General features: G+C 37.2%; 1 protein-coding gene across 4 annotated transcripts in view; it reads left to right on the plus strand.

Annotated features, from left to right (window-relative positions):
* DOP1B (DOP1 leucine zipper like protein B) overlaps nucleotides 1-25,382 on the plus strand; it is an 86,317-nt gene that overhangs the window by 27,501 nt on the left and 33,434 nt on the right. For all 4 annotated transcript variants that reach the window (XM_042457449.1, XM_042457448.1, XM_042457447.1 and 1 more), the window contains exons 8-17: nucleotides 532-641; nucleotides 2,447-2,561; nucleotides 6,461-6,581; nucleotides 7,451-7,570; nucleotides 12,409-12,514; nucleotides 15,655-15,846; nucleotides 19,479-20,169; nucleotides 21,383-21,654; nucleotides 23,820-23,972; nucleotides 24,382-24,482. In XM_042457449.1, the coding sequence (XP_042313383.1) occupies nucleotides 532-641; nucleotides 2,447-2,561; nucleotides 6,461-6,581; nucleotides 7,451-7,570; nucleotides 12,409-12,514; nucleotides 15,655-15,846; nucleotides 19,479-20,169; nucleotides 21,383-21,654; nucleotides 23,820-23,972; nucleotides 24,382-24,482 (1,981 nt within the window). The remainder of the gene's footprint in view (nucleotides 1-531; nucleotides 642-2,446; nucleotides 2,562-6,460; nucleotides 6,582-7,450; nucleotides 7,571-12,408; nucleotides 12,515-15,654; nucleotides 15,847-19,478; nucleotides 20,170-21,382; nucleotides 21,655-23,819; nucleotides 23,973-24,381; nucleotides 24,483-25,382) is intronic.

The raw sequence follows: 25,382 nt of genomic DNA on the forward strand, positions 1-25,382 counted from the left end.
ATACTGGAATTAGGAAAGTCAAACTACTATTGTAAAGAGTTGTGTGCCTTTGACGCCCAAAAGGTTAGGGAGGGGAAACTGTAGCTCACTATTCCTTTGAGCCTTTATTGGGTCCTCAGACACCCATCAAAATCAGCCAACATGGCTTATAATTGGGAATGATGGTAATTGCCCAAAAGATACTTGTTCTTAATTACCTTTATGTTCCATCAAGTAAACATGCACCACATGTGTCACATTATGAATTCCCACCCCTTGAAGTATGGAGTGAGACCTGTATTAGCATGGTTGTACCATGCTTGCGTTTTATAGATGCATTCTCCTGCTAAATGAATAAAACCATGACGGCACTGGCAGTGCCACAAGAAGGAACAAAGCTGCACAACTTTCACCACAATTACTTGTGCCACTAATATATAAGAATATTAAATTAATGAAACCGTTATATGTATTCTGTGTGCATGTGTGTATTAATAAACACATTATATGAAGTATAATATATTTTCTGTACTTATAATCTTTTTTTTAAAGGTTCTGATATCAAAGGAGGCATTTTTGTACCAGATTCATCTGTTTCCATGCCCTTAGAAGACCATGCCCTCTATTTTTTTGGAAAATATTCCAAAGATCTTTTAGTTGAGGTAAGTGTAAATAATACTCCTTTAAAAAGCCAACCTGTGTTATGAGAAATTCAGCATATAGTAATGTAGCTGTCAAGGTCTTAGTTGATACAATAGAGTATGGTGGATTGTGATCCCTCTGATATAGAATTTACAGGAGCTCCTCACTAATCAAGACAGCACTCAAAATAATGTATATACTTAAAAGTGTGCCAGATTTTTTTTAAAGTAAGTGTTCTTTAAATTTAAAAACCTACATGGGAATTCCTTTAACACTTGAAAACTACAGTTGGTCCAGAATACTGATGCAACTTTATTAACTGCAAGGCACTTTGGAGCAAAACAGACTGCCTTTTTGTGCCAGCTTGAGGGTGGCATCAGAGCATGAAGCTTAGACGCCATGCATTCCATCGATGCCCTGAAGTCAGCATCATGCCGCCCGCCCAATCACACAGTGGCCAGCTTTGCGGTGCTCTGGCAGCATGGTATTTACACACCTCATGCCACAGGAGCACTACAAAGCGAGCGTGGCACCAGAAAAGCCAGCTTTTTGCCGACTCAAAAGGAGGTGGCAATTTTCTGCTTCTTTTTGTACCGGCAAAAAGCCAGGTTGGGGCTGCACCATGCTGTTGCCATGGCCCCAACCTGGCATTCAAAGTGGTGGCATCAAGCCGCCCCTTCAGGGCCATCTGTTTTGATCCTTTGTGCCTGTCTGCACTTTGCTAGTTACACAGATTTTCAATCCATTTCTGGAACTCTTTAAAGTGTTAAAACTTTTAAAATCCTAATTATCTGGGACCAAGTTCCCTAAAAGATGATCTTCACTCATATGTAATTACCCTTAATATTTTCAGAGGTGCCTCCACCAGATGAAGAGAAATGAATGATCATTAGGGATGAGGCCATTTTAGTGGTGGCACCTGGCTATGAAACAAGTTTTCCAGAGAGGTTCACCTTCCATCATTGTTGTGACTTTTTCATCAGCTAGTGAAGACATTTTTGTTCACTTTGGTCTTTTAAATAATTTTCAGTCTTGGACATTTTAGTTAAAATCTGTGTTTTAACTTTGGGATTCTTGTAAATTTTGTTTTCTGTTGCTCTGTACTGTTCTTGATTTTATGTTGTATTTTGTATTTCAGCTGTTTTTATATTATATTTTATATTAATTAGTATAAGCCAATCAGACATTTTTGTGGCTTGACACACAAAATTGTAAAAGAATAATAATAATTTTTTTGCTGATGTTGATGGCATTTACTTAATTCTGTTAACCACTGTGGAACTGCAGCAGCTCATAGTAACAGGTATCAGAATACAGGTACTAACATCTCATCCCAACCCCAGAAAGTAAACTGCAAGAAGAGGTAGCATTGCCATTCCATTAGCTATATCATGCTGCTTCTGTGTTGCAACTGTCTCTACATCAGGCGCAGGAATCATACAACTTTCAACATATTGTTAGACTGCAAGTTCCAGTAGCCCTTACAAGTATGTATAACCAATAGTGAAGAATGCTGGAAATTGTAGTCCGGTACATCTGGAGAGCCATATGATTCCCAACCCTGGTCTACATGATGGTCCTTCTGTTTTGTAATAGCAAGAGCAAGGAGGAAATAGGTTTAAAACTAGTATTGCTGAAAAACTAATGTACCCTTTCATAGATGGCCCTTTAATTAAAGATTGTAATGAATTTGCCTGTTATACAAAATTACTGGCACTGCATTATTATCCAGTAATACAGTGTCCATGGGTCATTCTGAAAATGGCTTTGGGTGTCTTCATGTTTCCTTTTTGATTGGGATCAGTGTTTTGGTGTTGTTTAACAGGGACTGATTGAAATCCTGCATCAGAAATCTGCAGAATCAGACTCAGAGGAACAGCATCATGCCTATTTGAAACCATTCCGCATTCTCATCAGCCTACTTGACAAACCTGAAATAGGTATGACAGGAATTTCTAAAGCGAACTGATACTAAAGTTTGGTATGTCTCATGGAAGAAACATCATTCATAGACTCAAACAGCTCTGTGATATTTGTGACCATTTTATTTGGGGGCAATTTAATGCAAATCTAATTTCCTACAACATCACTAAAATTAATTGGACACCTATACTTTAAGCTGCTGGGAGATTTCAGTATGACATAAAAGGTATATTGTATAGTTCTGTTTAGTCTGTATTCTTGTTTTAATGTCCTAAAGGCTGAATCAGAAATTTGCTCTTGTAACATACTCCAGGCATTGCTACAATTTGAGAAAGTGTTTCAAATTAATCTTCCAGCTTTGTCACCTACCTATCTCAGGTTCCTTGGCCTGTGAGGGAATACAGAAAATGGAGAGGCAGAACTGAAGGCTTTGGGGGAAAGGTGTATAGTACGTTTTACTGGTTTTTCTGTTACACAGCTAATGAAGTGTAGCACACAGTGATTCTGACGAAATGAAAGAGCAGGAGATAGTTTTGTTCTCTGACTAAAAGTGCTATCCACACTACAGATTTATAGCAGTTTGATGCCATTTTAACTGCCATGGCTCTATCATCTAGAATCTTGGGATTTGTAGGTTCAGACTCCTGGCTGGAGAGAAACTGACTAGAGCTGTCTAGCAGTCAGTACTAAGTACCCATTGAACTGCAAATCTTGGGATACCACAGAATGGAACCATGACTGTTTAAATGGTATGATTCTGCTATCATTGATTCTGCTATCAGTGATACAACCCTAGTTCAGGCACACACCAGTTAAGCTAAGACCGTATGCCCTACAGAGGACTACTTTCTTGCACTTTACGAAACACAGATTAAAGTCTTAACCTACATGCCACTCTGTTGTGTTTTGGCCAGACTTCACTTGGCATACAGTATCCAGTTTAAGAAAAGTAACAAAAAAAATGTGGAATGTGTCCAGAGGAAGGGACCAAGTCTTAAAGAGATTCCTATTAGCAAAAATTGAAGTAGCTGGGTATGCTGAGCATGAAAATAGATAATTAAGAGCAAATAAACACATTCAAATATTTTAAGATCACAAAGCCCTTGTGTTCAAATGAAAAGAAATGGGATTTCAAATAAACATTAGGACGACCGTCTTGGTGATATAAGTTGTTCCACGATGGAACACACTTCCTCTGAAGACAGTTGACCTGCCTTCACTAGAAGCCTTTAAGCTCAGGTCTGATGACCATCTATCAAAGTGCTGTAACAGCTGATTTCCTGCATCAGTAGGGGTTTAGACATAGATCACTGTGGAGGTTCCTTCCAACTGTTACTTTTCTGAGTATAGATAAAACATTCTGCCAAGATCATTAGCTTTGTACTTCACAGAATCGTAGACTTGGAAGAGACCACAAGGGCCATCCAGTCCAACCCTCTGCCATGCAGGAACTCTCAATCAAAGCATCCCCAACAGATAGCCATCCAGCCTCTGCTTAAAGACCTCCAGGGAGGGAGACTCCACTACACTCCGAGAGATTGTGTTCAACTGTCGAACAGCCTTACTGTCAGGAAGTTCCTCCTAATGTTGAGGTGGAATCTCTTTTCCTGGAGCTTGCATCCATTGTTCCAGGTCCTGTTCTCTGTAGCAGCAGAAAACAAGCTAGCTCCCTCCTCAATATGACATCCCTTCAAATATTTAAACAGGGCTATCATATCACCTCTTAACCTTCTCTTTTGCAGACTAAACATCCCCAGCTCCCTAAATCATTCCTCATAGGGCATGGGGACCCTTCACCATTTTAGTCGCCCTCCTTTGGACACGCTCCAGTTTCTCCACATCCTTTTTGAATTATGATGCCCAGAACTGGACACAATATTCCAGGTGGGGTCTGACCAAAGCAGAATGCAATGGCACTATTACTTCTCTTGATCTAGACACTATACTTTTATTGATGCAGCCTAAAATTGCATTGGCCTTTTTAGCTGCCATATCACACTGTTGACTCATGTTCAACTTGTGGTCTACTTGGACTCCTAGATCCCTTTCACATGTAGTCTCGTTCAGCCAGGTGTCCCTCATCCTATATCTGTGCATTTCATTTTTCTGCCCTAAGTGCAGTACTTTATATTTCTCCGTGTTGAAGTTCATTTTGTTAGCTTTGGCCCAGCTTTCTAATCTATTCAGGTCATTTTGAATTTTGATCCTGACCTCTGGAATATTAGCTATTCCTCCTAATTTGGTGTCATCTGCAAATTTGATAAATATGCCCCCAATTCTATCATCCAAGTCATTGATAAAGATGTTGAATAAAACTGGGCCCAGGACAAAGCCTTGTGGGACCCCACTGATCACTTCTTTCCAGGATGAAAAGAAGCCATTGTTGAGCCCCCTTTGGGTTCGGCCAGTTAACCAATTACAAATCCGTGTAACAGTTACCTTGTCTAGCCCATATTTTACAAGCTTGTTTGCAAGAATGTCATGAGAAACCTTATCAAAGGCCTTACTGAAATCACTATGACTACAATATAAGCAGTGACACACTTATTGATTTGATTTGCCTATAGCAACTTTATGGCTGCGGTTGTCCACATTTTGGTTTGTGGAATGATCCTGGGTCTCAGTTATGCCTTAAATGTCTGTCAGGCTTGGCTGTTCAGGTTATTGTTGTGGCTATCTCTTGTAGGTTCTCTAAACATTTAGAAGAAACTGCTGAACTCATCTTGTATTTGCAAAATCTGTTGTGGCTTAACTGTAGAGTACTCTGTAATTCTGCTTTTTACTGTTCTTTCTGAAGAATTAAGGAAGTGGATCCAATTTATATGAGCAAGATGCTGATACATTCCTCTCAAAAGCCTGTTGTCTATTACCTGAGGAAAAAATGCTGCCACTATTTTATTTCTTTAATTTAAAGAGAACTTCAGTGTACATCTTGATTCTTTGGATATCTGAACTTTTCATAAAATTTTGCTTGAAAGTGGTATATATCCTGTAGCAAGCAAAATTTTCTCTCAAACTTCAAAACAAATTAGAAGAACACCTCATGTAACTGTAATGCAGCTGTAACCACCTGTTGCTTTCATTACCCAGCTTTGGATTTTATAGTTTTTAAATTTTATGGATCAACAAGGTTACTTTTAATTTGCAATATGAACTATATACATCTCGCTCAAAGTTTATAAAATACCTACATTGGAAATAATAACTAAAACAGTGTGGCTGCTAACAAAAGGAACAGACATATTTCAATTTTACATGAAGGTTGTCATTACAGTAATCTACACTTTCTTTTTGCTATCTTAGAGTTCCTGGTCCTTTTTTTTTTTTTTTTCTTTTATACATGCTCAGATTGTCACAATTATATGCACTTCTTGAACTTTTTGAATCTTGATGAATGCAGTTGGAGTTTGTTTATACTACTTCTTTTCTGTGTGTGAACTCTGGGTGCCAGTGATGCTAATAATTGGTGGGAGGAGATTGTGACAATGATTCAAAATCTGTAGTGCAAATTAGGAATATACATTATTTAATCATTCTAAAGGGTACTTTGAAGAATGTTTGTAACGCTCAGTCAAAGTTCCCAAAGAGAAATTATTAGCATTTTGCCGCATAACCAGCAGCCTGTGGCAATTTAAGGAAAGCAGTTATTTCCTATGTGTGTTCTAGACCATAGCCTACTCCAATAGATTCCTCATTTTTTGAAATAGCAAATAGAACAAAACTGAGCAATACAGAACCTTGATGTTCCAGGTTGCAAATTCTGATCACATTGTCCAATTTTTGACCATCATCGCTTATTAAGAGGAAGTTACTAAGAAGAATATTTCCTAATCATATATTCCGAAATAAAATCCTGCCACTAAATTCTAATCAGACCTTAGATATTAAAAACATTAATATTTTTCCTTTGTTGCAGGGCCACCGGTTGTTGCTGATTTGTTTCTTGAAGTGATCAGAGCATTCTATCGCTATTGCAAGGAGACGCTGGGTTCTGATCTTAAACTCAGTTATAGTCAAACTGGCAATGTCTTTGTAAGGTACATTGTAAGGTTCTTTTGTTCATGTTGATGTTAATCTTGCTAGATAGATAAAACACATCTTCGTGGTTTGCTTTTATTACAGCTTTCATTCTGATTATTTTCACCTGAGCACAGCTCAGCAGCATTACTGATGAATATCGTCTGTTTCCATGTACCCAGATCTTGAGAGAATTTTACTGAATTTGAACACTACTAGGGACTGAACTGAGATCAGCCCTGATCCAACCTAGTATCCTTCCATGCTCCTCTTTCTGATGTCACTAGAAGGACTTACTGTGGGGCATTTCTTAAGATTATCAGATGTATTCCAACTACAAGAGTCCATTGAAATTTCGTTGGATCCAGATGTCCCATTGAAACTATTGTGAGCTGTGAAAAACATGTACTTTTCCCATGAAATTTTTTGACTTGGTTTGTCACATTAAACTAGTAGCAACAACCAAAAGGACATGTAATTCCCCAATCCTACTACATTTCAGGATTCGTAGAGGCTATATTCTCAACAACACCTTAAATTCGAAATGTTTCTGTTTTAATGCAAACCCTATGGTGAAGGCACAGTGATCTGTTGAATTTTAATGCTGACATTAGCAGAATGCAAACTGTATCAGATAGGATGAAAGTGGGCCAGGCCTTATACTTCAGGCCTAAAAATTGGGAGGGGGTATGTGCTCAATTTCATCTGAGTTTCTGAAATCAGTTACAGGTTCTGACATCATGATATCTGAATTACTTTGCCACTTTTTTCTTCTTAAAGATACTTTAATATTTAAAATTTACCATATTAACTAAACATTTGTTTTAGAACACTTTTCACAAATATATACTACTGTTAAGTTATTAAATTTTCTTTACTCTAATTTTAGTGCAATCAAAGAAAACAAGAATGCATCTGAGATTGTTAAAACAGTTAATCTGTTGATCACATCCTTAAGCACAGATTTTCTCTGGGATTATATAACCAGATGTTTTGAAGATTGTTTCAGGTAAAATGCGTTTTATAACTTGCTTTACTGAGATGGAGTTATTATGCGGGAGACTGATGGGAGACTTCCTCAATGAGGAGAGGAAAAGTAAATTAATGATGACTGTGCTGCTCTTTATTTAACTGTAGAGATTTATTTATAAATAAATCTGTGGAGGTTTATTTTATATGCCACCTTTCTTCCAGAATGGGATCCAAGGTGGCTCACAGATAAAAATTGCTTGAAAACATAGGAATAAAAAATGTAAAACAATCTCATTAAAACAGTATAATTTTATATACTGCTAAAACACATAAATCGAACACGCATACCATATGAAAGCCTTCCTGATAATGATTATAAATTAAAAGTCTGCTTGAACAAAAATGCCTTTGCTTGCTGGCAAAAGGAAAGCATGGAGGGGCTGCATAGCCTACTGTGGAAGGGAGTTCCAGTGGGTGGGAGCTGCCAATGAGAAGACTAACTCTCATGTCCTTACCAAGCAAGCCTGTGATGGCTTGAAAAAGCCTTCCCCTGAAGATCTTAGAATTCTTGTAGGTTTGTATAAAGAGATACGGTTTTTCAGACAGTCTGGAACTAAGCCATATAGGTCTTTATGGGTTATGACTAGCACTTCGTATTGTGCCAGAAACAAATCAGAAGCTGTTTCAAAAAGAGAATTATATGCTCACTATAACTGTCCTCAGTCAGCGTGCTGGCTGCCACATTTTGATCCTGCTGAAGTTTCCCAACAATTTCCATAGGTAGCCCCATATAGAGGGCATTGCAGTGGTCCAAATAGAATGTAATCAAGGTGTGTATCACCATAGCCAAATCTGATGTTTCAAGGAATGGATGCAACTGCTGCACTGGTTTTAACTGTGCAGATGCACTCTTGGCCACTACTGAAACCTGGGCATCCAGGCTTTGAGTTGAGACCAGGAGACTATCCAAGCTGCAACCCTGAAATTTCAGGAGGAGTGTAACCCCATCCAGCACAGGCAGAGTCCCTATTCCCTGATCTGGCTTTTGACTACCCAGAAACACCCCTGTTTTATCTAGGTTAATTTAGGTGCCCTCATCCAGTCCATTAATGACAGCAGACATTGATTCATTATGGAGACAGATTCTTTGGAATCAGAATGGAAGAAGAGAGTGAGTTGGATGTTACTGCATACTGGTGACACTATACACTAAAACTCCAGATGACCTCTCCCAGCATGGGGTACAAAGCAGAACCCTGTGGGATTCCACAGGTCAATGACCAGGGAGTCAAACAGGGAACCCCCTGGCATAACATTCTGAGTTCATTCTTCCAAGAGCAGAACGACTGCATAATAGAGCCTCCAAGTCCTATCTCAGAGGTGACCCAGAAGATTATCATGGTCAGTGGTCAGTGATGAGAGGTCCAGCAGAACCAAGAAGGACACACTCCCCCTGTCCAGTTGCCTGCATAGGTCATCTACCAAGGTGACCAAAGCCATCTCTATCCCATAACCAGGCCTGTCACCAGATTGAAATGAATATAGATAATTCGTTTTTATCTAGATACTCATGGAGTTGTAAGGCCACCACGCCCTACAGAACCTTGCCCAGGAATGGAATATTAGAGAATGGCTGATAACTATTCAGAATGGTGGGATCTAAGGAGTCTTTTTTAAGTAAAAACCTCACCACATTCTCCTTTAGGCAAGATGGAAACCTCCCTTACTGCAGAGAAGCAGTCACAATTCCCCTTACCCACTCAACCAATGCCTGTCTAGCTGCCTTCAGGAGACAGGAGGGGCAAGGATCCAGTATACATGTGATGGCTCTCATTTCTTCAAGGATCCTGCCCACATTCTCAGACTATACAATCTTGAATTACTTTGTTAGCTTTCAGAATGCACTTGTCCCTCCCTTCATGGATTTGGAGTCCGCAATCTCACCCTTCGTGGGAGGGACAAGCAAGGAAGGACAAAATGGTGTGTGCCTTCACACAGCCCTGCACAGGCCCCTCTGGCATGCATGCCATTGTTTTCAATGGGACTCGAATATTTGCAAGTTGCCATTTTCGCAGAGGGGTCCAGAATTGATCCCCACAAATTAGGAGGGGCTACTGTATATCCAGTTTATTATTTAAATCGTCTGTAAACATGTTCTTTCCAACCTGATAAGTAAGCTCAGTGGTGTACATGTTGAGTGATTGTGTCAATGTTGAGTCATTAAGCCTGGGAAACCATGAAAACTGACATATTATTTACTCTACTTTATAGTATTTTAATGTCCTTTTTAGTAGTTCTTTGTAGTCCTTTTTAAACTATATGTAAAGAACCTCAGTTTACTAAAGACACTCCACTGCATATATGATACTGGATGTGAGATCTTTCTAGTCTGTATTTAGACACACATAATGTATATTCATTGTGCTTAAAAAAATTTAAATAACAACTGGGATTCCCATTGTGGTCAAGTCTTTTTTTTTTTTTTGTATTTTTGAAATTTTACAAAACAAAACAGATTTAACATTCTTTCCATACATATATGTATTTTTGCATTCCATTCCATTCTTTATACTCCATCCAAAATTTTAACTCCTCCTGTGGAGGTAATTTCCCATCTTCTTTTCTTAATACATTTTCAATAAATTTTTTCCATATTTCATCAAAATCATTTCTTTTCCATAATCCTTTTGTTACTTTCAATTTGCATGTTAATTTGTCATTAATTGCTAACTTCCAAACTTCTTCATACCAATCTTCCAATTTCACATTTATTTTTCTTTTCCAATTTCTTGCTATGATTAATCGCACAGCAGTAAACAAATTTGTTACACTTTTTTTCTTCTTTCCATTCTACTTCATTGTATATTGATAACAATACTATGTTTGGTTTTCTATCTATCTTTATATTCATAATATTTTCTGTCTCTAATATTACTATTTCCCAAAATTTTTGTACATATTTACATTGCCACTACATATGAGCCTACTTTCTGACAGCCTCTCCAACAATATTTTGAATTATCTTTGTTTATATTATGTAATCTCACTAGTGTCAAATACCATTTCCAAATCAATTTATAATAATTTTCCTTAATTCACACCGATACATTTTTCAAATGTCTTTGTTCCCAAATCTTATTCCATTCATTATCACAAATTTTACATCCTAATTCATCTTCCCATATTTCTTTTAAAATAATTTGATTTAATTTTTTTCCTCTTATTCTCCATTAATATTTTATAAATTTTACTAGTTATACCTTTCATATTTTCATTTTCCTCCATTTCTTTTCCTTTCTGAACTATTTGTTCAAATTGTGTATATTTTCCTTTTTCTATATTTTTTTCTTCCAGTTTTTAAACCATTGTTCTATTTGCATAAAATGTAACCAGGACATATTTATTCCCCTAAATTTTTATTTTATATTTTCTTTTCCTGTTTTTAATTCCATCCAATTTTCTATTTTATCCATTTTCCTTTCCTTTAATTCTTTATCTAATAAATCTTTTAAATTTTTTGGGAAAGATTTTTTCTATTATTATTGGTGTTATCATTGAGTTTTCATTCATTAATGCTTTTTAATATTTATTCCATATTTCTAATATATTTTTCATAAATAGGTTTTCAATTTCTTTAATTTCTTTCCTACTAAATTCTTTTTAAAAAATTCTCTATTTTCATATATATCTCTTTTTTCCCCATTTCTAACCAATCCAAATCTGGTACATCCAACATACCTTCTATTACATATCTTAAGTGGCTGGCTTCATAATATCCTTTAAATTAGTGAGGCCTAACCCTCCCTTTTTCCGAGACTTGTACCAAAATTGTTTATTTAATCTACTTCTTTTTCCTCTATTACAATATACATTTAGTAACTGTTGCCATTTACCTAATTCTACCTTTGATATTTTTAGTGGTATCATTCTAAATAAAAAATTTAATTTTGGTAAAATTTTCATTTTGACTAATGTTATAATTACAAACCATGATAATTGAATTTTCTTATATTCTAATATTTTTTCAACTTCTTTCCGTAGTACTATAAAAAAAAATCCCTTCCATTTCTTTTAAGTCTTTCGTTATATTAATTCCTAAGTATTTTATATTACTTTTTATTCTTATTCCTAACTCTTTTTGTTTCATAAACTCCAATTCTTCTTTTTTATATAATTAAATAACATCATTTCTGATTTGTTCCAATTAATTTGAAGTCCTGTTATCTCTCCAAATAGTTTGAAATGTTCTTTAATTTTTCCTATTTTGTCCTATAAATCTTTAATAGTTAATAATGTGTCGTTAGCAAATAAACTGATTTTATGTTGTTTTTTTCCAATCCTATTCCTTCCAAACAACTATCTTTCCTTTTAACATTTGCTAACATTTCTATAACCATTGCGAATAATATTGGTGAAAGCGGACATCCTTGTCTTGTACCTCTCGTTTCTTTTATTTCCTTTGTAATTCTGTCATTAACTATTACTTTAATTGAATTATTACAATATTCAATTGTGGTCAAGTCTAACAAATTCTATAAGGTTAGCAAGGAGTCCCTGAGTCCTGAGTATAGAACCGATTATAGAACTAAGTGTTATAACTGGTTTGAAAATAGTGGTGAGGGTTGCTGTATGGGGAAAAAATACTTTTTTAAATTGTTTGATTAGCTTAATATAGTAATTAGTTTATTTTTAAGAGAAGTCAAGTTTGGGTTATGAAAAATTGAATTGTTTGCATTAATCTCTATTGTATAGTATAGTATATAGTATATTAGTATTTTAAAGCTACTTTTCTATTAAAAAGCAACATAAAGGTAGTAACAAAGTGAAATACTGATGAAAAGTGTCTTAAAACCATTCTTTCCATATCATTGGCAGAAATACATCAATGCAGACACAACTTGTCGCTAAGCATATAGTCACTCTTGCAACAGTTTCAGAACTTTGCACACTGCTGATATTTCTTCTAGATGTGATACCGCTGGTAAGTCAAGTGTGTGTGTATGTATAGCGAGAAAGCCATCCAAATTAATTTCTTACTCAAAAACACTGTCATATGCTTTTTCCCTCCCCCCAAATGGTAGTCATGTTAGTCTGTGCACCTAAAACATCAACCAGTTTATTATAACAGTAGATTTTAAAATGGTCTGTGGTCTGTAAAATCTCATGCTAAAATAAAGCAGTTATTTTTTAAGTTGCCATAAGACTCATTGTTGTTTGTTCTTTACTTTTATTACTTTTGAGCTTGCAATGGCATACCTACTATATTTGACACCCAGCAAATATCATTGAAAGAAAACCTTCAACTCTACAGCCAAATTATTTTCAATAATAATCATGTAATGAAACTAATTATAATAATTACCAGAAAAGAAATGCAGACAGTTAAAATTTTCTTTACTGAACTTTGTGTATGCAGTCATGCCAGAATAAACTGTAACCTTTGCTTTTGTTCTTTCCTTTCTTCGATATTGCTCCAAGTCTTTTCTGTTTTTTGCTAGTTGTACAGTCCGCCCTTCCTTTACGCAGGGAATCCGTTCCAGAATCCCCCATGTAAAGGGAATTCTGTGTATGCTCGAGCCCCATTTAAATGAATGGGGCTCGTGCATGCGGTGGCGCACGTGCACTATGGACGAGTGCACCATTATCCCTTATGGGGTGCGCCTGCGTATGATGTGGGCGCACTGTATAGTGCCATCTGCAATTCTTGGTGTTACTCCAATTTTGACATCTCCTCCCTCCAGTTCTAATCTAGCTATCTGTAGGTATGTTTAGCATATAAATTAGATAGAGTAATAAAAATGCAGTCTTGCATGACCCCCTTGCCAATGACAAACTGTTCGGTTTCTCTGTATTTTAATTTGACAGTGGCCTCTTGTCTTGAATATTAGCTAAGCACCAAGACAATCAAATGTTATACATCCATTTCTTTAAGAGTGATCCATAGTGATCCATAGTTTCTCATGAACTATACAATCAAAGGCTTTGCTACAATCTATAAACCACTCGCTAATTTTCTTCTGAAATCCTTTGGTGTGCCCCATTATCCGGTGTATATTTGCAATATGATCCCTAATTCCGCTTCCATTTCTGAACTCAGCCTGGACAATTGGTATTTCTCATTCTCTGTATGATCAAAGTTGTCGTATTCTGCTGCTGCTTCTAGCATTATTTTGCTTTCATTGGAGTGTAATGCAGTGACCTTGTCGTTATTGCAATCCCTGGTTCCCCTTTCTTGGGGACTGTATATTGAGTATTTCCAGCCTAAGCATCATTCCTTCATTTTCCATTATTGTTGGAAGATTTTCATTAGACTTTAAGTGGATTCTAGCTCTGTAGCCTGAAACAGCTCTATTGGTATGACATCTGTTCCTGGTGATTTATTTCTCCCAAATGCCTTGAGTGTAACTTCTACTTCACATTCTGCAATTGTGGGTTCATCTTCAAGTGGTTCATCCTTGAATAAATTTATCTTCCTTCCATTTCTTTTATGTAGTTTTTCTCTGTATTGTTTTGATCTTCTTTTGTATTTCTTCTTACTCATGTAGTGTGTTTTTTCTTTTGTTAGTCATATAGCAGTCCTGCTCTTGGTTAAAATTTTCTTTTGATTTCTCAGATCTTGCAAAAGAGACCTCTTGTTACACCTTTTTATTGTCTTCTTTTTCTCTACATAGTAGTTCTCTCTGTCCTTGCGCACAAGTTGCTAAACAGTTGTGTTCAGGATTGTGATCTTATTTCTGTCACTTCTTGCTTTCAGGTTGCATTTTGGCACAATGATTGATTTAGTATTCTTCTTTAGCTTTACTCTACTTTTTAATATTAGCAGTTCATTATCAACTGCTCCTGGGCTTGTTTTTGTAGAGAGAATGGAGCTGATCATCTTCTGTTTCCAGTTATTTAGTCTGTTTGATTTCTATATTGATAATTGGGCAATGCCCATGTGTAAAGTACACAAAGACTGAAAAATGTCTTTGTAATGAATTTTGTGTTAGCCTCACAAAATTCAGTCAGTTGTCGTCCTATTTCTTTTCTTGATCTTAGGCCAAATTCTCCAACAATCTTTGGTTCTGCTGTGTTTTCTACTTTTACATTTCAACTGCTTAAGATTGTTAACATTTCCTGTTTGCGTATATGATCAGTTTCCCCCTGGACTCCAGCATAGAATCTTTCAGTTTCTCCTTCTTCTCCCTCTGTAGGTGGGACATTATCTTGATGTTTTGTTTTAATAAAATCTTAGAATATGGGCTAGTTAATGGCGGTAACAGGCATCACACAGGTAAAATGCTTATAATCTGGATTTAATCTGGCCAATCCAGTCATATTGCAGTCCTACAATATGAGTCTTGGATCATGCCCCACCAGCACCAAACTCTTGTACTCTCCATTATGAATGGAAGAAAAGCCATTGAATAAGGAAAATTATAGCTTCCCTTTAAGGATGAATGAAAAGGAAAAGGAATCTGTGAAAAGTCACCTGTTGACTAATGGTAACCCCATGAATTTCACTGGGGTTTTTTTTTAGATAACGAATATTCACAGATGGATTTTTCCAGTTCCTTCCTCTGACATATAGCCTACAGCACCTGGTATCCATTGGTGGTCTCCCATCCAAGTACTAATCAGAACTGATCTTGCTTAGTTTTCAAGATCACATGGGATCTGGTGCCCTTAGGGTATTTAGACCATCTACCACCCTTTTCAGACTCACTGGTTTATATTGTGACATGAGCTTTTATGGATATCAATCCACTTCCTCACTCATTGCATCTGCTTGTTATCCACAAATGCTTATATAAATCAGTTAATTCCTCTTTTTTTTTCCCCTCCATTTTACTTCTGCTACAACACAGACTACATCTTTGAGAATGTAAGGTGTCATTTTCAAAAGGAATTTTGATTAGAATATTCTAGAAATTTTCTTTTACATCCTTGTTGATACTGGACAGCTGTGACTGTCCTATTCTGTGCTCTTTAAATATTCTCTGGGCTACAATGAAAAGTATTTTCCCTAGGGTGTATAAACTGCAGGATATATGTCTGTAAAAGTATGCAGAAGTCAACTTCCTAAAGGAAATATACCTTATCTTTACTGCTTACTTACTTGAAATGTCTTTTTTTTTGTAGGAACTTTACTCTGAAGTACAGTTTCTGTATCTGCCACAGATGCTCAGCTGTATTGTACAATCCCTTCTTGAAAACATGGAAACTCTAAGTTTACCAGAACTCACTCATGCCTTAAGAACATCCTTCAAAGTGCTTAGCAAAGTCCAGATGCCTCCTGCCTATTTAGGTACTGAAACAGGAAGCTCAGACACTGTAGGTATTAAAACATATATGTGTATTTCAGTGTGCTTTGTAAATTGATTTATCACATCTTTTAATGAGCTGATTTAGTGACACTACTTGTGCTATAGTAAAATGCTTCACTATATTGTTTTCTTTAATAAATATTAAAATTAACAATATCGAGTATTAAAAAGCCTTGTTTCTAGTAATGTATGAAAACTGAAAAGAATAGTAGTAAAGCTCCACATGTACTGAGGTGGTCTGAAACTTGTAGTGGCTCTCTGGTGTAGTAGCTACTTGGTTTAAAATATAAACCCTTTATTTAGTTTCATGTATTATGATACACAGTTGTGCTTCTGCTATGATAGTATTCATATCCCATTATCTGTGCTGGAATATACAATGGTTTGGGCCTAACATACATTCCTAAACATAGGTAAATTGCATGTAACTTCAGAAAACACATTTTACTTGCCAGTTGTCTTTGAATTATCAGCTTACTAGATGGAGGGAATGCTGTGGATGTAGCATATCTTGATTTCAATAAGGCATTTGACAAGGTTCCCCACGATATTCTTGAAAACAAGTTAGTAAAATGTGAGCTTTACAATGCAACTATTTGGTGGATTTGTAACTGGCTGACTGGTTGAACCAAAAGGGTGCAGAGCAATAGCTCTTCTTCATCCTAAATGGCAGTGACCAGTGTGGTGGCACAGGGTTCGATCCTGGGCCAAATGCTATTCAACATATTCATCAATGACTTCAATGAAGAAATAGAGGGCATGCTGATTTGCAGATAATACCAAATTAGGAGAAGTAGCTAATACCCAGGAAGAGAGGATCAAAATTCAAAATGACCTTAATAGATTAGAAAGCTGTGCCAAAACTAACAAAATGAATTTGAACAGAGAGAAATGTAAGGTACTACACTTAGGGTGCATGAATTTGTACAGTTATCATATATTGCAGTAAGAGATAAAATGGTGGACAGTAATAGATATTTATGAAAAAAAAAGTGATATAAAATAAACAGTACCTTTCTGTATCGTACATACATTATAAGTAATAAATGAAGCAGTTATATTATGACAGCCATAAAACCAATGAGAAAAGAATAAACAATATATGTTTTTAATGTGTTTTAATCTATGTTGTACCTTGCCTCAGGCCATGGGCAGAGGCGGGTGAGAAATTATTATTATTATTATTATTATTATTATTATTTAGATATTAAGTGGCATGGCTTATCAAGTCATAAAAGATGACAAATGTAAACGCACTGGAAACTTCTAAAATTAATTTCAAAAAGTAACTCTATGCAAAAGTTCAAAAAGTATTCAAAAAACCTTGAGAGAAAGTTAGATGATAAGTCTTTTGATAAAAACTGGAGAACTTAAAATAATCCACAAAGACTGAAGAAAGTCAAGGAATTTAAGGCCTTAAGCAGATGGGTCCAATATAGTGGACCATGGTCGTTCTGGCACCATTCGCACCAGGGCTGCAGTAACTCCACCCAGGTCACTGCCGTGGTTTTCAGTCTGGTCAGCAAAAGGAGCAGGTTTTTCCTGCTCCCTTTGCAGCCAGGTTTGAGACACCTTAGGCCTTTTTAAGAGGTAAATTTTGAAAGTAGGCTTCTTTATTACAATTTAGTCTTCCGTGCTCTTTGGGGGTGGGCATTTAGATGATGCATCCCCCCCCCCAAGTGCACAGAAGCCTAAATTAAAGAAGCCTACTTTCAAAATTTACCTCTTAAAAAGGCCTAAGGCAGCCCAAACCAAGCTCCAAAGGGAGCAGGAAAAACATGCTCCTTTTGCCGGCTGGACTGAAAATTGCAGCAGCGATCTGGGTTGGGCACCTGTGGTTACAGCAGCCCTGGTGTTAATGGTGCCAGAACGGCAAGGGCCACTTTATTGGGCCCATCTGCTTAAGACGTTAAATTCCTTGATTTTTTCCCCCAATTTTTGTGGATTAGTTTCAGCCCATCTGTTTTGGGCCTAAATTATAATAAAGAAGCCTACTTTCAAAATTTATCTCTTTAAAAGGGAGTTGAAGAAACTCAGCTGTATAACTATGTCAGCAAATTGAGGGATCATAAGCTTTAAGAGCAGCAATGAAGAAAGAAATTCAGAAAATAATTTTTACTGTATTTCTAATTATTTGAGTATACAGAGAGCTGAAAGAATGTTGCAGTAGAGAGAGCAAAAGAAGAACGAATTAGAAATATTCAGAATAAAATTTCCCATTTTTCAATTCTGAGAGAAGGCAACACATAGCTGAAGGTATAAGAATTAAACAGTAAGAAACAAAACATTAACCCCCAGCTATTAACTTCCTTGCAACAAATACGCAAAAAAGCTTGCTTGTTTCTAGTAACGCTCCCTAACTTCCTTGTGATCTGATTGATTAATTATTGTTTGGGTCAACAGCTTTGTTTTCAGTTAAAACAGACACTGATTGAATAATTAGTGGACTGAAAATCTTACTAACCTCTTTGTTCTCCCCTTTTTAATTGCTGTTTATTCCTCAAACATCCTGATCATAAATTCTAGAAGTCTGAGTTCCTCCCTTGTGCCATATGATGACACAGACCTCTTCTGTCACCATAAATCTATCTCTTTTATTTAAAACAGAAAACATGAGAAGCCCTTAACATTAAAACTGGAATTAAAAATGAAATAATGCTATTCCCTGTTGTAACGGCAGTTCAGTGAAATAAATTATTGGGAAAATGGTCACTCACAGGAAAGCAAATATAAGAGAAGATAACAAAATATACTGAAAAGAAACAACTGGTTGAGAACAAAAATTCTATAAGAAAAAATACCATAAAGACTGAAAGAAAATATCTAATCTTGCTACTAATTTCAAGAAAGAATAATCTAGATAATTATTATCAAAAACAGAAGAGTAAATATTAACTTTAAAAAAACCACAAATAAGAGACAATTTAAAATTAAGCTACCCATTAGTTTGCCATGGAAGAAAACTTTCTATGGCAAACTTGTAAATTTTAACTTGAGTTGTGTAAGAGAAACCATAAAATAGTAAAAAAAAAAAAACAGGAAGAAGCAACATCAAATATATTTTAACCTAAAGTATTTTCAGATCACATCTTGGTTTTGCCTTGTTTGCTCCTTGAATAAGCATTATCATAATTAATTCTATATGACTGCAAAAGGACATTTGAGAGTTAAGCTCCCATTTTCAAAATTTATTTTAGATTTGAAGGAGTCTTCAAATACTATGTTATCTACTGTAAAAATCTATAGCTTCACATCCTTCATGGTGCCCAGCTGAAAGGACTAGTCATGTTTTATTGCACTTTTTACACTTCCTCATATTATGGCCCTGGAGTCATTTCAAGCTCCTTTCTGCGTGCCATCCTCAAGGACAGGTTGTCAGCTTCCCCAAGTCTCTCCTTTTTCCAGCAAAACCAAGGAAACTATCATGTTGTATGTTAGTTCACAGCATCCCAAAACCATTAATATGACTTCCAAAACAGCAGCACAGTACAACCATGAGTGCATCTTGTGTAAAGGCATTGTTCCATTTCCTATATTTTTATTTAACTTAATCTTATTTAATTTATTCTTGAATTTTTATTTATTCTTATTTGTCGTATCTACTTATATGAGTATTGAATTATCATTGCATTACTTCAGAGCCCTGTAAAAGAAGAAAATCAGGAACTTACTGCAGAGTCCAAAGTTCTTCAGAATGAACCTGATGCTCCTTTTCCTCCACTCAAGTCTGAAGACAGTGGTATAGCTCTTAGTGCTTCATCTCCAGAACTGTCACAGTATTTGAAAGTGCCTAGAATAGTCCCTGAGAAAGATGATGTCTGGAAAAAGGGTGGCAGCATGCAGAAAACCTTGCAGTGTATCGAAGAATTGGTTGCAAAGTTTGCCAGTAAATATATATTTGCAATTCATTTACAAGATTCCAGTAACAGGAATATTTCAATAGCACATATAGGACAGAGGGAGAACAAAGGAGACCATTACCCATCCTCTGGAAATAATGACAAGAAAAGACGCTCGTGGGACTCCAAGCAAATCACTGTGCCTCAGTTTAAACAGATGCTATCAGACTTATTCACTGTCAGAGGATCACCGTTTAAGCAGAAAGGTCTGGATCTCCCATCTCCTTCAAATGACCATGGTAGGGAAAGAGGGAAAGAGGAGGAAGAATGGGACATTGACCAAGTTATGCTCGACTTGGGAGACATGAGAGAGGACTGCAGAGAGGCCTTTGCAGCTGTATGCTACCTCTTACTGGATTGTACTACATTCCCTGTCTATCTTTCTGAAGAAGAAACTGAACAACTATATTTGTCTCTTTTTCAAGTGCCTGGTAAGTGGAACACTTGTCCTACTTACTAGAACTGTCATCACCTTTCTAGGTGACTAAAAAGTGTTACTCTTTATATATACATATCAAAATTAGTCCAATATGCAGCAACCTCCCTTTGTAGAAGAATGCAAAGTCAACATGTTTTGGGGAAGCAGGAAGCATCCATGAGAATTCTACACAAGGGCAGCATGATAGGCAGTAAATGTGTAAGTGTTGTGGATGACAGGACATGCTGGACAGATTGATGATAGAAGATCCATCTAAAATGTCATCTGTTATCTAAAATTAGTCTGAATGCTCGAGGTGAGCTGTTTCTGACAGGGCTAGTCTCCCTATGCTTCTGAACAATGAAAATCCAGTGAATATTTAACTGGGAATAAATTTATCTGAACATATAATGGGTCTTATTTCTATGTAAAATAAACGGTGGTGGTGGTGGTTTTTTTTCCTCTGCAGGGAAGCCGCAGCCACTAAACCGTGTGGCCTCCCTGCGGAGGAAAAAGAACCTGCAAAAAGCAGGTTCTTTTAAAGCCACAATGGTGGCATAACAAGTGTGTCACTGGCGCACTCATTACATAAGCACTGTGAGGTGCTTACATAACTTTGGCGTACACAGGGCGCGGCCATTGCTACGACACCATGCCATACTAGGGTTACGGACCGTGCAGTTTCTGCGCGGTCCCTTAACCCTAGTATGGCACCAGCACAGCGCTTTAGCGTCATCTGTACCATGCCAATTAAAGGACTGGTTGGTCAGTTATATTTTCAGAACTGGATGAAATAAAGATATGAGCAGGTATAAAAGTATCTCTAATCTGCATTCCCATATGTAATTAGTCACTGTCTCTTTGAGATGAAAGATAAAGAGTTGGGAAGGTATTGGCGTGGTTGGACGAACCACATATATGGAAGAACAAAAACCTAAAGGGGTTTAAAACAAACATACAAAGCCAGAAAGGACTGAGCAAGCATAGTGTCTTTGGCAACCAGTTGGATGTTTGTCAGTTGGAAAAGGCAAACTCATTGTGGGAAGCAAATATGTAGTTAGCCAAAATCTTAAAAAGGAACACATCTGATACCTGAGGATGGGAGCAGTATTTTATCACACCCATTCTTATTAAAATAGTAAATGTTTAATACAGGAACATCACTTTCAATTAACCAGTTAATTATCATAGTATAAGTATAGCTGTTATTTGTTTACTTTCCTCAGGAGGCTGTGAATCCAGTTTTCCCATGTGGCTCAAATCCTTGATGACAATATGTTGTTGTGTAAATGACTGCTACATTCAAAATGTGGCCATCTCTGTACTACTAGAAGTAATCAACCATTCCCAATCATTAGCACTAGTTATTGAAGACCGAATAAAACGGTATAAAATTCCTGGGCAAAATCCCTTCTTTGGAAGACTGCAAATGGTCACAGTTCCTCCTATTGCTCCTGGAGTTCTGAAGCTAATTTCAGAGAAAACTGACTTCTATCAGGTAGCGTGCTTGATATATTTTTTATTTTGTTTTTAATCCCAGTAACATGTATGCAAAGTTTATTTCAAAAGGATTACTCCAGTTCCATGTTCTCCAGATCCAGACACCAGCATTCCTAAATCCAACAAAATGATAGATATGCCACTGGGGGAGAAGGAGCAGTGATGTTATAGGTACAGGAGGAAAAACAGTTCGGGTACAGTAATATACAAAGGTTACACTGAGAAACAGAACAAAACCAAATTCCATTCAGGAGGTCCTTCTGTCAAGTGTCCTAACACTTTAAGGGAATAAAGTGAAATCCTACAAACTGATCTTTTGGTCTGAAATATTGGTCAAGATAGCTATTTGTTACACATGTCTGATGACAGAAATAGCTGAGAAGGCTACTGAAATATGCTGCTGTAGTCCACTTGACTTGGTAAGGAGCCCTGGTGGTGCAGTGGTTAAATGCTGGTACTGCAGCCACAATGTTGTGAGTTTGATTCTGGGGGGCTCCAAGGTGAACTCATTCCTCCATCTTTCCATAGGTCAGTAGAATGAGAACCCAGCTTGTTGGGGGCAATTTGCTTACATGTTGTAAACCACTTAGAGGCTGCTTAATTCGTTATGAAGCAGTATAGAAATGAAAATGCTATTGCTAATGCTATTTAGGGCGGGATATAAATACCATAAATAAATAAATAAATCTTTGACAAATTAATTCTAAAACCCTTTTCCCAAACTTAAAGACTTTTTATGTATCCTTAGTAATATATTGACATTGCATCATAACCTAATATAGAATTAAGCACTTCAAAACAATCATGGTATCAACATTAATGTGTACATGTTCGCGTACGCGTACATATATATATATATATATAGTCGTCCCTCCGCATTCACGGCTTTGGCATTCACAGATTTGATTATTCACAAATGTCATGCCATGTGTGCACACACTCCTTCCTGAGCTTTTCCGCTTGGGGCAGGAGAAGCCCAGGAGGGAGGGAGCAGCTGGGAAGGGTGCACATGTGCTGCTCTCCCCCTCCTCAGTGCCTCCGAAGCCTCAGGCAAGCTCTCTGAGACATCAGAGAAGGGGCAAGAGAAGTGCGCACGATTCCCCCCCCCCCCGCTTCCCTTCCAGTGCCTCAGAGCGCTCAGACACGCTTCTCTCCCTCCTCCTCTGATGTCTCAGAGAGCTTGCTTGAATTCTTTGAGGCATTGGAGGAGGGGCAAGAACAGCGCACGCAAGTCCTCCAGCTTCCTTCTAATGCCTCAGACAGCTGAAGAAAGCTGTCTGAGACACTGGAAGAGAAGCAGGGGAATTGTGCATGCGCTTCTCTCCCTCCTCCTCCAATGGGCAGCAGAGAGAGAGAAGAGGGCAAGCCTGCGTGCTTCTCTCCAACTCTTCCCTGCCACCCTGTAACTAAGAGAAGGGGTTATTTGTGATTTTTCCACATTTGCGGGGGGTCCTTCACCCTTAACCCTTGCGAATGTAGAGGGATGACTGTATTTCAGTGTATCTGATGCTGGCTTTGGACATATATTTCCATTTACACAAGTGGGGTCACCTAGTTTTCATTGATTTTTTTCTGCTCATTGTTGCTCTCTGTGCCACATCTAATTCTGTCTGGGGTTCTCCAACTTTGGGGTGGGGGCAGGAGGATGGAGGGCTGGTAAGATAGGAAAAGTGGCAAAAATTAGATACCATGGCTTATGCAATTGGAAGCACTCCATACAACCAGCATTGGAAAAAAAGAATTATATATAAATGAATGGATATATCTTAACTGTCCATTGACATTCGTCTCTCATATTATCCTGCTTAAAGGATGTTTTACTGTTACTATAAAATTGCTTTTTGTCAAATCTGTTGCATCACGAATTTAGATTAAAATATAGAGTTCTGTGTTCACCTTATGTCTTTCATGTTGGGGTATGCATGGCGATGTTTAATAATATGCTGGTGGTAGGCAGCCTGGAGCCTTCTAGATATTTTTGACTACAGATCCCTTTAGTGTTGTCTCATATGGTTAGTACTCTTGGGTTATTACAGCTTTAGTCAAAAACATCTAGAGGTTACCAGGTAGCTTTCCACTGCAGTAAAGAAAAACAAGAATACACAACCTCTTTTTTGTTTAAACTGGCTGAAATAGTTCATTTAATTTTCAATTTTACTACAGAGAGTTGCCCAGGTGCTTTGGGATCAGCTAAACAACGAGAAAAGAGAGCATCACAATACTTGCGTAGAGCTGTTCTACCGTTTACATTGTCTAGCTCCATCAGCTAATATTTGTGAAGACATCATCTGCCATGCTTTACTGGATCATGATAAAGTGAGGCTTCTTGTACTGGGATAATACTTTATTAGAAGCTGCATAATCTAATTCAAATGCAGAGTCTCATGTTGGGCTGTGGGAATGGGGAGGGGCTATATCACAATCCTATGCATATTTATTGGAAAAAGCTATACTTAATGGAAAGAGCTTATCCTCCAGTAAATGCATTGAAAATTATAAGCTTGACTTATATACATGCTCCCAGGAGAGTGTCTTGTGGTCTCTGCTGTTTTAATTTTGCAGCCTTCTGCGTCTCTTCCACTGTGGGACAGCTTCCAGCTTAGCAAACTGTTTTTATCTTTCATAATTACCACTCATATTATACTTAAGAAATCTTTGTAACAGAATATATCAAGGTAGCATATATTTTAGTTCTTATTGTATTTGTATTTTCTTTTTTGCAAAGGGGACAAGGCTGGAGGCACTCTTCCGATTCTCTATCATGTGGCATTTAACCAGAGAAATCCAAGGGAGCAGAGTGACATCCCACAATCGGTCTTTTGATAGGTATGATTGAAATTAATTTTCCTGTTTTGGTTGTAAAAAGGTAACAGTGGAGAACAAATGTGTCAATCAGCTGACAGAACAACATCAGTCAGTAGAATAATTGTTCCCACCAAATCTGTTCCAGAGGGTTGAGGGACCCTCTAGAGCAGATTTTGGAGGTGCACAGGAGCAACAAGGGAAAGGAAAGAAAGACAAAGCTCTGGTTGCACATGCAGATATCTACTCTCACAACATTAGATGTTGCCTAAACCTCTGACACATGCTTTAGAGGGTAAAACTTCTCTTTTCTGCATCTGATGAAAGGGGATATCTAGACTACACATGGACATTTACATAATGACAGAAATTTTCATTATTAATGAAAAAGCAATTCAAAACTGAGTGTCCCTTTTTAAACTATTGCCCAGTCTTCTCCTCAGAATTTAGTGTCATCAGGATCTGAGCCCATCAGAGTTCCTGCCATGCTTCATAGTCATTTATGCTGTACCTGTTTTGCTTTGTATTATTGGATGATGAAATGTGTCACACCTGTGGTATTGCTGACTGGAAGGAATGTTTAACTTCCTGGAGTTAGGTAATGACCAGATAGATGTGAGGGGGAGGTTATATGCATTAAAAGTTGTCAAGGTCAGTCCTGTGAAAAAGCCTGGTATAGAGAGAATTTAGTGTCATCAGGATCTGAGCCCATCAGAGTTCCTGCCATGCTTCATAGTCATTTATGCTGTACCTGTTTTGCTTTGTATTATTGGATGATGAAATGTGTCACACCTGTGGTATTGCTGACTGGAAGGAATGTTTAACTTCCTGGAGTTAGGTAATGACCAGATAGATGTGAGGGGGAGGTTATATGCATTAAAAGTTGTCAAGGTCAGTCCTGTGAAAAAGCCTGGTATAGAGAGA

This window comes from Sceloporus undulatus, chromosome 3 (genome assembly GCF_019175285.1).
Source record: "Sceloporus undulatus isolate JIND9_A2432 ecotype Alabama chromosome 3, SceUnd_v1.1, whole genome shotgun sequence".
Lineage (NCBI taxonomy): Eukaryota > Metazoa > Chordata > Lepidosauria > Squamata > Phrynosomatidae > Sceloporus > Sceloporus undulatus.